The 13,789-nt window shown below is 33.5% G+C and overlaps 1 protein-coding gene and 1 pseudogene across 1 annotated transcript in view; one reads left to right on the top strand and one right to left on the bottom strand.

Moving 5' to 3' along the window:
* Nucleotides 1–13,789, bottom strand: part of LOC106640606 (G protein-coupled receptor Mth2) — a 437,690-nt gene that overhangs the window by 386,177 nt on the left and 37,724 nt on the right. The window contains exon 2 of the mRNA XM_089595582.1: nt 801–879. Within this exon, the coding sequence (XP_089451708.1) occupies nt 801–879 (79 nt within the window). The remainder of the gene's footprint in view (nt 1–800; nt 880–13,789) is intronic.
* LOC149373805 (N-alpha-acetyltransferase 35, NatC auxiliary subunit-like) lies at nt 4,276–8,681 on the top strand (annotated as a pseudogene).

Genomic DNA, 13,789 nt, shown 5'->3' with positions numbered 1-13,789 from the left:
GTCTCATTTATATTTAAAAGCTGCACATATTCATCTGAAAAAGTGATCGCAGCAGTACCTGTGCTATTATATGAAACTAAACGATACCGTTTGTCTTCTGCTAGCAGACTGTTAATTATAACTGACATAAAAAAAGTTCGGTCTTATACATCATCAGTCTTTATAAGAATTACATTTTTTGTAAAATTAAGAGTAGTGAGTACACATTTTACTCATGCATGTTTGATAGAATATCTTGACTAAAATGTACTGAAATACATCTTATATATACTGTGTATTTTTTAGAGCTATAAGCTGGTGTAACCAGCAAAGATGCAGAAGCTCCGACTCTGGAAACGAAGGCAAACATTGTACGTATAGCACGTATCGTAAATATTGCCTTCTGCTATGCGAGGCCAACAGTTCTCGTTTTCCCTTAATGGCGCTGCTTTTAAAAATGTACATGTAGCGAATAGCGTTTTCCTGTTCTTTCCACCCTTGCATAGAAAGATGTTGAAATATTGACGTTTCTAATTTGTTGATATAAATACAGTCATGCTTAAATCATCAAGTCCTATGATGCTAAATTTGTTTATTTTACGATAGTTGAGCTAGTATAGAAAGAAGAGTTGTATATTTATAGATAAAAGATAAGCTCTTTTTATACGTACCAAGTGAATTGATTTAATCAATTTGTATAGAAGTAAAGATAACAATTAACGAATATGATATTGCAGAATTTATCAAATTTCATGCTATAGTTTTGATAGTTATAGTGAATATAAAAGTTTTAAGCATTAAAATTTACTGTCATAACTTACCCAAAAGTCCACCAGATGTCAAAACACATAACGTTTAGCCAAAAAAAACTGGCCAGAAAAGAAAAGTGAACAATGTATGCTGAAAAAGAATATCTGATATGTAGTTTTAATTATTATTCGTCAAATAAAATAGATTAGTTAAAGTGAATTGTTCATAATAACTCAATACTTTCTTTACTTTTGTTGTTATAGAGTTCCTTTTTCTATTCTTATTCTCAAACGACAAAATAAGACTAATCAGGTTTATCAATTCTTATTAATTTTTTTTGTGTACCTATTGATTTATTTTTTTTTTAAGTTATACGTGCATTTTGCATCAGAGCAAATCTACAATTTTATAATTTTGACTTGTGAAAAAATATATAACACAAGTTAATTTAACATTTTATTTTTCCCTTACCTCTAAAACATATATGTGAAAAAGTAAGCTTCGATTTTTCGTTCTTTAAATAATTTCTTTGAAAAAAGCAACTTTTTACGGGACACGAACCAGTAACCTTCTGCACATGAGCCAAGCAGCGTATCCACTTAGCCATAGGGTCTGTTTAAGAGGAGTATACGTTTTATTGTATTTATGTTGGGGTTCGTTTATTATTTTTAATTGAAACATTTATGTTATTTAATATGTATCAAATTTTCATAAATTTGTCTATGTTGATATAAACTTATAATTGTTTATTTAATTCTTTTCATTTGTCTTTAAAATTTTTTTCAAGCAAAGTTTTGCATCATTTCCATCTGAATTTTTCTTCTAAGTTCATTTATACGAGAATTTATAAATAAATTACTTTAACTCCCATGCATCTTATTCTTTCTAAATTTTTTTATTCGTAAATAAGGTATTTTCCAAGTTTTATTCACTGCCATGTAATAGTATCTTGTTTGAGATGAATTGGCAGTACACAATGTTTTTTCCAAGCCATCTTTTAGATGTGCGATATATGGAGTTAGAAATACGACTGTGGATGAGTGTAGGAGCGTGTATGACAGGTGAAAGAAAAATGGAAGAGATGTTATTAACGATTAAAGAGTTGTCTTAAAATAATCAGAGGATTCGATGGAAAGGTGCAGTTTCTTACTAACTAGCCTAGCAGTTCATCGTACCATGGCTGCACTCTGTGCTTTTTTATTTATTTTTTCTTACAACTGCTTACATTTAACTTGTTTAAACATTTATTAAAATTACACCTAATTACTAAATATTTCAATTCAAACAATGACTGCACTTCATTCTATACATACATAGTAGTGAGTTATTAAAAATATTATTTCATGAAAAATATATCTGCATTATTTTAATGGCTATCAGATAAGTACGATTTTACACTTAAGTGCCCAAGCCGCTACTGACTACTGGTATTTTATTTGGTGAAATGGGAGTAGGGTACAAAAAATGAAGGCAATATGTACGAGTTGCATAATATAACTAAACAGTTTTATGGTGGGGAGAACTGTCTATCAAAAAAATATTGTAGTAGTGAGCCAATTAAACTTATCTAGTTTAATAATGTCCAATAAGATATAGAAACAAAATTGTACACAGAGGTAGAAAAACAGGAAAAAGTTAAAATTTAACGAACGAGAAAAAAACCAGGTGTGGGTCTCAGGACCCCTGGCAGAAGTGAAACTTCCAACTATTGAGTTATTGAACTCGGTGTCAGGAAAATCGTACAGTGTTAGGTACAATTTTTATGAATCTTATGATTCAAACCGGATGTATAAAAAAAAGTCTGACAAGTAGATCAGTTTTATTTATTTTATTTATTCCACATGTAGTCACGCTGGCTTAATTATAGTTGTTAGGGGAATAATTTTTAATTACAAAACAGTATTTTACAGTTTTTACTATAATCATCCATTATTTCTTGTCTTTCAGCTAGTTTTCAAGTTCTAAAGAGCCGAGATCGATGAGAAAATGTAATAGGTTGATTAAAGAACGTTGTGTTGACGGTAGTGACGATTTTTCACGAGCTCTAAAATCCCGTTTGTGTTGAGCTTTTTGTTTTTTCGTATTTTCTATTTTCTCGGGAGTTAATTTAAGTATTTGTGCATGAAGACGTTGTTTTTTATTTTTAGTTTCTTCTTGTTTTATTTTTAATAATTTCTCTTCGGATATCAATGACTTTAACCCCACATCTCTGTTTTTTCGAAGTGCTTTTCTTCTCTCATCATCCCCACTAGCTTTACTCATAGTGATGTATAACTTAAAATGTCGGCCATGAATGGCAGAAGTACCAGTATAAATTCTCTCACTGACGATAATAATGGCTTATAGATAGTCCTATCAGTTCAAGACTACATGTTTACGCAGCCTTACAATATACATATAGATAAGAACAGGGGCTGATGGCGTGAAATTTAAATTAAAAGTGGAATTTGCTGTGGTCCATCAATTTACGTAATTTTTTCTGTATTCAAAACTATTATAATTATTACAGAATTTTTACGGGGGTTTTGATGTTATAAAATAATCTAAAGTTTTGAGGTGAATGAATGAAGCCAAGGCGCCCATACCTTGCCATCCTTTAAGTATTAATTGCCATTACAAGAAGGAAACAAAACATTTCGAATAAGTTATTGTGCCACGCTCTGACTAACAACCAATGAGAATTGACGACGATTTTAAAGTAAGGTTTATCTGAAATACACTTAACGTATTTCTTAAATGATAATACTTTTGGTATAATTTTTATCGTAGATTCGTATTCCATTTATACTTCTTATACTTATTACATACGATTAAATTTTGAACTTTTCGAGATATGCTTTTACCAGGTATTTTCAAACTTCAGTATTCTTACGTTCGTATTTATATTCCCAAGAATTTAATTAAACAACATCTGGTAAATGACTTAACTATAAAGTCATCACTTCCTTAATGAATAGAAAAAAAAAACAGTAAAGGCAAAAACGTCAATGTATGACTTACTTTCTGGAAATCTTAGAAGATACATACGACGTAGACATGCCGTTCATGTGCTCTCACTACAGAGAGAGGCTGTGACATTGTGAAATCCATGTGTACCCCCTGTCATTTAATATAACCAACCAACCTACGGAGAGAGCAGTATTGGTTTTAAGATGGCAAGAAGTGGTCCCCCACCACTCTCTCATCTATGAAGAGTGGTAGGGGGACTGTTTCCCTGGCTGCGTTTGCGAGACAGTCAAAATTGTCGTCTACTGAAACAGTAGTTCTCACATTCTTTGTTATGAGCCTTATGTTCACACATAAGTGTGTATATATACATACCTACATCAGCTAATCATGATGTCCGAACGCCAGATTGTCACAAAGCTCTTTCGCAAAACCTAGATCTAAGTACGAATATGTTTGCAAAGCTAAGCCTTGCCAGGATGGTACCAAACATCGAGATAGCTGATCCAGCTTCCCGACTAAATTTGTTCCGGTTGCTGCTGTATCTGCATATTTTTCTGAAGAATTTGTATGAGTTGTGTTTGTGTACTTTTATGCTGTATGGTTCATATTACTCGCAAAGTTGGTAAGTGATAGACTCTTTCACTTATTCACAGTGTCACTTATCAAATCTACATGATTCATCGGTACTTTATAAATTCTTTCAAGTATATGTCGTAAGTTAGTTTTACTTATTTCCATTATTCATTATTTCCATTAAAATAATGAATCTTAAAATGGATGCTAAAATGCTGTGCAATAGAGGTAGCAATAAACCATATACGTTTTCACAAGCAGCAAAAACTGGAATTATCAAGTTGGATGGTCTCACACCTGCAGAGATCATTGGAATAATTAATTTTACTGTTGCTTGCATAGTTTCATGTTGAAAGTTCAAAGTTTAGCACAGACAGTTTCTAGTAAGTAATATCATCATCAGCCTGATCAAATTACGGGCGAGACTTTGAAGATATTTTGCAACGCTCTTAACAAAATAATTTAAGAAATTAGGGAGAGCATATCAAAAGCTTCTGTCTACGAAGAGAAAGACTTTCAAGTAGTCATGTACGGAAATTATGAGCCTTAGGTTGAAATCACAGAGTAAAACACAATTTTTCTTATGAGAGGAGTTGAGGAAGAGTTACACAAAAAAGTTTGGGTGAAACCGACCCATAATGAGACGGACCAAGAGGTAACATTTACATTCTAAACCTATCTTGTAATAATTATAACCTCATAAAAGGAAGATCTACTAAATAATAATGTTTTAGTATAATTAAGGCTCAGCTGTTTACGATGGGATAAGATTTACAAAAATATTTTTTTCAAGTTTTAACACTGATAGCAAAAAAAAAAAACAGTTGCAGCAGAATCTCATTAGTTTCTTGGAAGCACAAACATGCATAGGTAAATTGCATAAGACGATTCTTGGTCTGCTCCCACAAATTTACATCAATCTGCTGCAAGATTTGGGTGCAAGATGCTTGTACAAGAGGTGCACAAGACTTGCATAAAGTAACTTGCATTAATTTTTTCACTTTAACGCACTCGCAAGTGCATCAGACGTGCTCAATAAGTGCACAGAGGTGCGTGCTTACGACGCTTGCGCAAGAAGTTTGTCAGACGTATGTTCAGTTACTTGCACTAATGTATAGTACTTGAATGCACTCGCAAGGACATTAAACGTACAAAAGACTTTCATAAACTTACTTGCATTAATTTTTTCACTTCAACACACTCATAAGCTCATGAAACATTCATAAGAAGCGCTAAGGAGCACGTGTGCAAGAATTGTGTAAGACGTATATTGAGTAAGTTGAACTCTATAAGTTGCCATTCGTTATGTGTAAAAGATAATTCATTGCAAAACAATATTGATAATATTCTATGGATTCGTCGAGTATTTTAAAAATTTATTCTATTAATTTATCTATATTTTTATTGAGTAAAACGTTTTATTTGTCAGTAATTTTTTTTTTAATACTTAAATAATATAAAAACTTCAAGTAGGCTTTAAAATTTTTTAAAACAAGTGGTTAGTATTTTTTGGCAAATAACCTTAACCGAGTATGCATATAATGAATCAAATCTTGGAATTGTGATCGTCAATTGTAATAAATTAAAGGTTATTTTGTATTTCGACTATGCTAAGTGAATTATTCGGTTGTAAAAATAATTATTTACAGGACATACAAATTTTTATTTTTATTTTTTCGGAATTCATAGAGTTTTGGAAATCTGTTCTTTAAAAAGGTTATCTTCAGCCTACAAAATAGTTCTTGTATTTGGCCTGCAAAGCCACAATTATCGGAGATATAACTAGGATATTATTTTCCTGTATACAAAAAGGTCTGTTCGTTTAAAAAGAAAGTAAAAATATTTCATTTGAACAGCAGATTTGACTTGTTAGTGCATCAAACTGGAAAAATTAATGCGAGTAACTTTTTGCAAGCCTGACGCTTTTCTTGCATAAGTGTCATGCGTACGCTCCCCGTTGCACTTCTTGTGCACGTTTGATGTACTTGTGAGTGCGTTAAAGTAAAAAAATTATTGTAAGTAACTTTATGCACGTCTTGTGCAATTTTTGTGCAAGCATTATGCACATGCACCTCTGTGCACTTTTTGTGCACGTTTGATGCACTTGCAAGTACATTAAAGTACAATACATTAATGCAAGTAACTCAACACACGTCTGACGCACTTCTTGCGCAAGCGTTGTGCCAACGTGACTTTGTCCACTTCTTGTGCACATCTGATGCACTTGCGAATGCACTAAAGTGAAACAATTAATACAAACAACTTTATGCAAGTCTGACGCACTTCTTACGCAAGGGTCGTGCACATGCATCTGTGTGCACTTCTTGTGTACGTCTGATGCACTTGCGAATGTATTCAGGTAACTTAAATTAATTCAAGTAACTTAATGCAAATCTTGTGCACTTCTTGGGCAAGTGTCTTGCACCTGTACCTAGCAGCAGATTCATGTAACTCTGCGGAAGCAGACTGAGCATCGTCTTATGCAATTTATTTGCTGAACGAAACTTTGCGTAAGAATTGCATAAGAATTGCATTAACTGTACTACCAGGGTTGTCCACGTTTTCTAGTCAACTGTTCAGATATGATAAAAATCATGACAAAAACGGTAGACCAATGCGAAAAAGATGATGAATATAGTAAGTCCTCATTTTAAGTAAAGTAATGGAATGTAAAATATAAGTTGGCCTTAAAAAGATCACTGTAAATTTATGCAATACTTCTTAGCTAGTCCTCAGTCATCCCAATGTAATGGGTTGTGATTCTACGATTAACCAAAAAATAACTGCCACCCACGTTTCCAAAGTATACAAAAATCAAGCCTAAAATTGGAGCACTAGATTGTATATCAGAACTCCTAAATTGTTTTTAAGTTGTCACTAAAATTACGAGCTGTACAAGTTTTCATGCTGCTCTGGTAATAATGTTTTTCTCTTACGTTAGTTTTCTTTTTTAATAACAAATTTTACTAATTTTCATCTTTATTATTTGGACTTCTTTTTAGAATTTTCACGACTAAGTCCACATATACTATCACCATCGATGTTGCAAATTATTTACGTACTTGCCCGTTGTATATCACGTTTTTACTGTCCACAATTTTGCAGACGTTCTGAAAGATGTGGCGAGAAACTGTATTGCATTGGCTGTTTAAATGCCCAAGAGCACTTTGTTACAACAGCATCATGTAAAAAAATTTTTTGATAACTGTTTAAGACACTGTGACATTTTTTTGGCACGTTGTTGCAGACAAGTGGTCACTATAGAGCTTTGCAGAGAGAAAGACTGCATTTTTTACTTGAAAATCTTGCAGCTCCATAAGATAAGGTGTACGTACAAAAAGCAATGATATCTTTTAAAATTATACATTTATCACTACAAACATATTTAAGCTGAACGAGTAGACAGTTATATGCTTACGTTATCGTTGAAAAGTGACAAACCCAGGCCGCATGTGGCTTGCTTCTGCCCTTAGATATTGTAACATACACTGCGCATTATGGTCATGTATTTACTAAGTGGTATCAAGCTCAAGCTCTATTTAATTCATGAGTATGTATATATACTGGTATCTGTTTAAGTTCCTACGTAACTAGCTCATATCTGCCATCACAAGAACAGATTTGTTTATAATATAGCAAGACATTTATCAAGAAAATCAAAAGAGCAGGAGTGCTGAAAAAAGTGCAGAGAAAAAATAGTAATAGACAACGTCCAAGCCAAACTACTTGGAAACTTTGATATATCAAGCTATGCAAAATATTGTGGAAGTTTTTATAAGGTGTTGGAATTGTTGAAAACGTGAGGTTCATTCAATAAGATAATACAATATTTTTACTGCAGGCATTAGTTGGTTTTCGAATAGATGGCAAGATACCATTACCTGATAGCCAATTTGACTGCGAACCAGTTCGATGTAAGCACCAACTAATACCGTTTTTTTCTTGGTTAACGCCATCGCCAATTCAATACAAAAAGTTCGTAGAAATGACAAATGTGCAAATAAAAAAGTATGTTAGTTACTCTAACTGTTTAGTCAATGACCCCGGTTTGACCATTTCATTACAGTATTTGCTGTTAATTAGAGCTTCAGGAAAAAAGTAGTAGCGAAGATCAATGTTTCAACGGTTGCCAGCTTTCAATCAAGCTAAAAATCTATTGGAACGCGTATTAAAGTTCAATCCACCCAATGCCACTACAGTAAACGAGGTTAACCTTCTACGATTAGTTTTTGTACCATTAATTGTGTTAAATTTATTCTTGTTCATGGTTTTGTTTTTTTTTCTTACAGATTAGTAAGCTGTTGAAGGTTGTCAATACAAATTTTATTATTTTAAAATTACGCACTAAGGGACACAAGAAGGACTCGGAGGAGCCACCAGTCTTAGATTTCTTGGTCCACCAGCATTTTCCTATCATAAAGCTTACTTAATTATTTCTCATCGTGCCATCATCTTTACATACTATCAACGTTAGATTATTAATTTTAGTGATCTTAAAAGATGAATAGTAGGTGAATAATATAAACTTTTTTAATCACATCTTAATATTTTTTCCACCTTATTTAGTTTCGTCCTCCCTGATTTTTACCTTGTTTCACTTGGAATGCGTAAAAAAAATTTGTTTCTACATTATGCAAAAATATCCAAAAAATCAGATAATCTGAAGAATATACACAGAACAGTATAATAAGACTAATTGTTGAAGAAAGATACAGTGATTATCGTCTCCGAAAGGCTAAGTTTGTAATTACATAACTATTTAGGCATCGTGTAACAGCATCGTCGATGGATTATTGTGCTTTAAAGTTCCACTAATTGCAAAATTGTTTTTTTTTTCAGTTCAGAATGGAATTCGGCTCGATAAGATTATTAGTCAGGTTTGAAAAAAAATTGTTGAATATACATCGATCCGTTTTTATGCTGAAACGTTGACGGTGTACAAAAAAAAATTATATTTATCGTACACTTGTAGATATATCTATATAATTCGAAAAAAAAAAAAAATGAAATAAAGAAAATAAAAGCTGAAGATATAATAAAACAATCGTATTTTGTCAATACTATGGCAACTGAAATTCTCGTTTTGTTATTTTACAAGTATCTCTTTCTATTCCTTTCTGTCTCTTTCTTGGTAAGTTCAAAGGTTAAAGCAAAATGCACAGCAGTGACTTGATGTACGAGTCAAATTCCGCATTGTGCAAAAGACCTTACACCCTAATAATTGAGAGAATCCTCATAAAAAATCCAAACTTGGTTGGCTGTAAAAACAGCAAAAGCGGCGTTTAGTACCAAAATGGGGACTGGAAAACGGGACTGGTGCCCAAATGAGTATCCTAGGAGAGCACGTGCACGTAAGATCCAGACCTTTGTGCAAGTGGACTAAGCATGTCAATCAACCTACAGTCAGGCCACTCAGATGTGGTGGTGAGTCGACGTGTTTTGTATACGTTAACCGTAATTGATGAGATGTTTGAGGAATTATCACCTGAAACTCGCAGCCAAGATTGTTACGTGGCAGGTGTTTCCAACGATTACGTAGCAGTCAGGGCGTACGAGATTTTCGAGGAGGCATAAGCGCGTTTGGATCTTAACAGCTGAGCTAGCACTACTCACAGGTGTAACGGGGCATCCAGAATCCTGGGATACGTACGCAAGTGTGCGAGAGTCTATTGGAAATTGCAAGCTAAGTGATACAAAAGTTAAAGTATTCGGAGCGCAGGTAGGCACTTTTACAAAAAATATTTTTATGACGTTTTGTTGGAGAAAGGAACCCTTACTATTTTTATTTTAAGTTTGGAAAATGTCATAGGAGGTAACTGGAAAAAACAAAGTACAATACAAATTCGCTTTCCAACTTTTGGGATGGTGTGTGAAAATCTGAAAATCGGTATCGGTGACGAGTCGATGTCTTCTTTGTAAGTGAGAGAATGAAGGTGTGTTAAAAAGAATGTTTTTTTCTATATTTGAGCTGAATGAGTTTGGCGTATTATACACTTGTGTGAAAACCTTTGAAAGGGACCGATTGACTAATCACTCAAATTAAAGCATATATGTGCGCATGTATTTTTACAATATTCAGTACAAAAAAATATTTAACTAATAACTTAATTAAAAATAATTGAATATAAGTTTATTTCATAAATAAATTACTTCTTTGGTGAGACAGCGGTGGCGATAAATAGTCCAGGTTTTTATGAGGTTATTCAATAAATAAATTACTTTTTCTGTGAACTAGTGACAGCGATGAGTAGCTCATCTATTTATTGGCTTATTAAGTAAATAAATAATTTTTCAGGAAAGCTAGTGGTGGCAATAAGTACCTCAATTATTTATTACTTTATTCGATAAATAAATTATTTTCTAGGTGAGCAAGCAACAGTATTGCGTAGCTCTGATACTAAGTTAATACTAATACCAATACTAAGTTTGAGTTACTAATATTAAGTTTATGAAGTAAATAAGTTATTCCTTCGGCAAGCAGACGATGGCAATAAGTACCTCAACTATACCTTAGTTTATCAAGAAATAGTTAATTTCATAGCCAAGTAAGCGATGGCCATGAGTAGATTAGCTATTTATTAGTTTGTTATATAAATACATTATGTCATCGGCGAGAAAGTGACAGCAATGAGTCTTTCAACTATTTATTAGTTTACTGAGTAACTAAACTTATTTTTCGGCAAACGAGGCAATTTCTTGTGATACATCATTGATATAAATAGGAGCGAGGAAAATTGTTTTGATTTTACTTGCGTAGGGCTATAAAGATAAGCTTTTAATTTTTAATTGGTATCAGCCAGAAATCTACTTTTTCCTTGATAGCTACTTTTGCACTAATTATTGATCGCAGTAAATGTCTCAGTAAATGGTCGATTACCTTAGCCTTGACAGTATTCAGAAAAATAAACTAGAAGCAGATTACATCTTTCGTCTTCTCGAGGAATGATGTAATATTGTTGCTTCAAAAATAATTGTAGACAAAATTAATAGGAAAAATATGTAAAATGTGAATTTTTTTGTGTCAGAGCGTACTGTGCTTCTGTACGTAAATATATCCATACAACCTACAAACAACTAAGAGGTCTTCATGCGCTCTGACAAAGAACGCGTGTTTGATTATAGATGGCTTGGAGGCTTCCGAGCGCTTCAAACACTCCGTGTATAAATGAACAAACCTTTAAAAAAGTTCGATAATAAGTACAGGTTTTAATACAGATTCAAAAAATAACCAAGGCTAATTTGTACCAATAAATTAACATTAGTTATTACAACAGATTGTTGTCACATAAAATAGTAGCTTTCCTTCCATATGCTCAAAGTCTAGCTGACGATTTGCGTCTTTGGGTCACACTTTGCTTCTTTGTAATTATTTTGGGCCAGTCAGCAGAAAAGTATTAGAGGGGGGCTACTCAGTAAAAAGAACAATATACATGACTTAGAAACAAGTGTACGAAAACCACACTTATATTTGTACTTTGTGTCTGTCGGCACACTTTCCACTTGCTAATGACTTTGCGCCAGGGCAGATAAGTAAAAAAATGATCCAAATCTCTTTGTACGAGGTGAAGCTGAAGCTTATCAACGCGAGATATAAATGTTTTTTACTTCTCCCCGTGGTATACAATTTTACACATCACCTGGACCAGAACCGATACGTAACGGCCTGCGTAATGGGTGGTTATAAATCAGTTTTGAGCTACACTGAGAGATTAGTAGAACGCCCTCAGTCCTTCAGGTGGCGTGGATAAGCTACCGCGTACGTTGGGACGAGAGACGACCCAGAGTGGGACGCCAGGTGCTTCACTCTTGCAGCACAAGCAACGTGCCACAAGTATGGTGCTATTAACGTGCTATTGACAAGTACATTAGATGTTCCCACAGTAGCTCACGTGCCGAGCGTTGAGTATAATATATTATAATGCACACTCGACGCGCATATGTGTATGTAACGCGCATGTGTACATACCTATATAGATGCATATATGTATATAATTTAATGCATTTGTATGTATGCACGTTTATGAATCGTGTTGCTTTAAAATATATTAAAAATAATACAGTATGTTTCAAGGTTGATCAATTTATTCGAGGAGTAACATATTCTGTACTATTATTTGCCACTTATTACGTTATCGTAAATGACACTAGTAACTTATACATTATAATTATTTACAATCTAGTTTTATATAAACTAAATATCACAAAAATAAAAAATTAAAACTTCTTTTTTACAATAGTTTGTTTGAATAAAAATTTTTATTTTACAATTTAGAGGGAAAATTTTTTTTTTTTTTAAATACATTCATTAGGTTAATATGTATAAAAGTCTTAAGAAATAAAATAAAACATTTCGAATGTTTGTTAATTTAAAAATCTTTTTATTTAAATTGACACCCTTTTTGTTTTTTTTTGCTTTTGTTTTTGATTTCTGAGACTAAAAAATTTATTACAAAAAAGATGAACTATTCAGGATCTTCATAAATACGTATATGTACATATATACTTATCATATACACGGGGCTGTAGTTGTTATTTTTGTGACAGAGTAACGCACAGAAAGCACCTATACAGTGAATAGTATATATAGATATGTATATGATGTGCTATGTATCATGTACATGCATTATTATCTATAGGATACAAGTAACTTATCTAATAGATATTATAAGTAGCTTGTGTCATGGACATATACTGTACCACGAACCGGAACAGACCATGCACTAGATACCGGGACAACTGCTGTACTGTATAGATAGTACTGCTGCTGTACTACGGTGGTCCGCCTAGCGTTCAAAGTGGCTTGCCAGCTGTCCCACTGCCTGGGTCGGTAGGCGTACGTTACATTAGGACTCTATCCGACCGTGCGAGGACAGAGGGCGTTCCACTTATCTCTGAGTGTAGGTGTGATGAAATGGTAATTTTTGTATCTGGTAGCCAGGGCAAGCACCACATCCAAGGTACCTACAAAGCAGGGCCCAAGGGACTCTTTGTGCTTACCCTGGTTGGATGCGTACCAGGTGCAAACCCTATTTTTTGTACCAAGGGCACCACCAAGCCTCAAAAACGCCCTAGGTTGAAAATAGTATTTTACATGCCTAGACCAGTAAAGTAAAAAAGGCATTAGATCACCCGAATAGTACTGGTATAGTAGTACGACGGTAATCGGGTGATTTGAGAGTTCTTTATTTTATTGGCTATGGTGCGTATATGGTTATCAAGCTCGTAGCCAGATAGTGACTTTTTCTGTTTACATAGTGGACAGAAAATACTCACTTTCTAGCTACTGTCAGGTAAAGTACTATACAATTGTGGTTTAAAGAAAGTATACTTGTCCACCCTAGGCGCAAAGTGTACGGGTACAATGTACGACTTTGTGTCCTCGGAAAGATAAACACGTCTTTTCATTGCAAAATCTTATTGTCTCGTAGATATTTTGTACTGATATCATTTACAAAACCTTGTACAATCCTACGAGCTGGTACAATATTATTGCTATTTTTTATTTGTAATAAAAAAATCTACGGTACCCCAAGATAAC

This window comes from Copidosoma floridanum, unplaced genomic scaffold, assembly GCF_036245765.1.
Source record: "Copidosoma floridanum isolate Cflo_tuat_1 unplaced genomic scaffold, Cflo_Japanese_pri ptg000026l, whole genome shotgun sequence".
NCBI classification, from domain to species: Eukaryota; Metazoa; Arthropoda; class Insecta; order Hymenoptera; family Encyrtidae; genus Copidosoma; species Copidosoma floridanum.
Note: the sequence above shows the minus strand (reverse complement) of the source record. Positions and strands in the feature narration are given on the sequence as shown.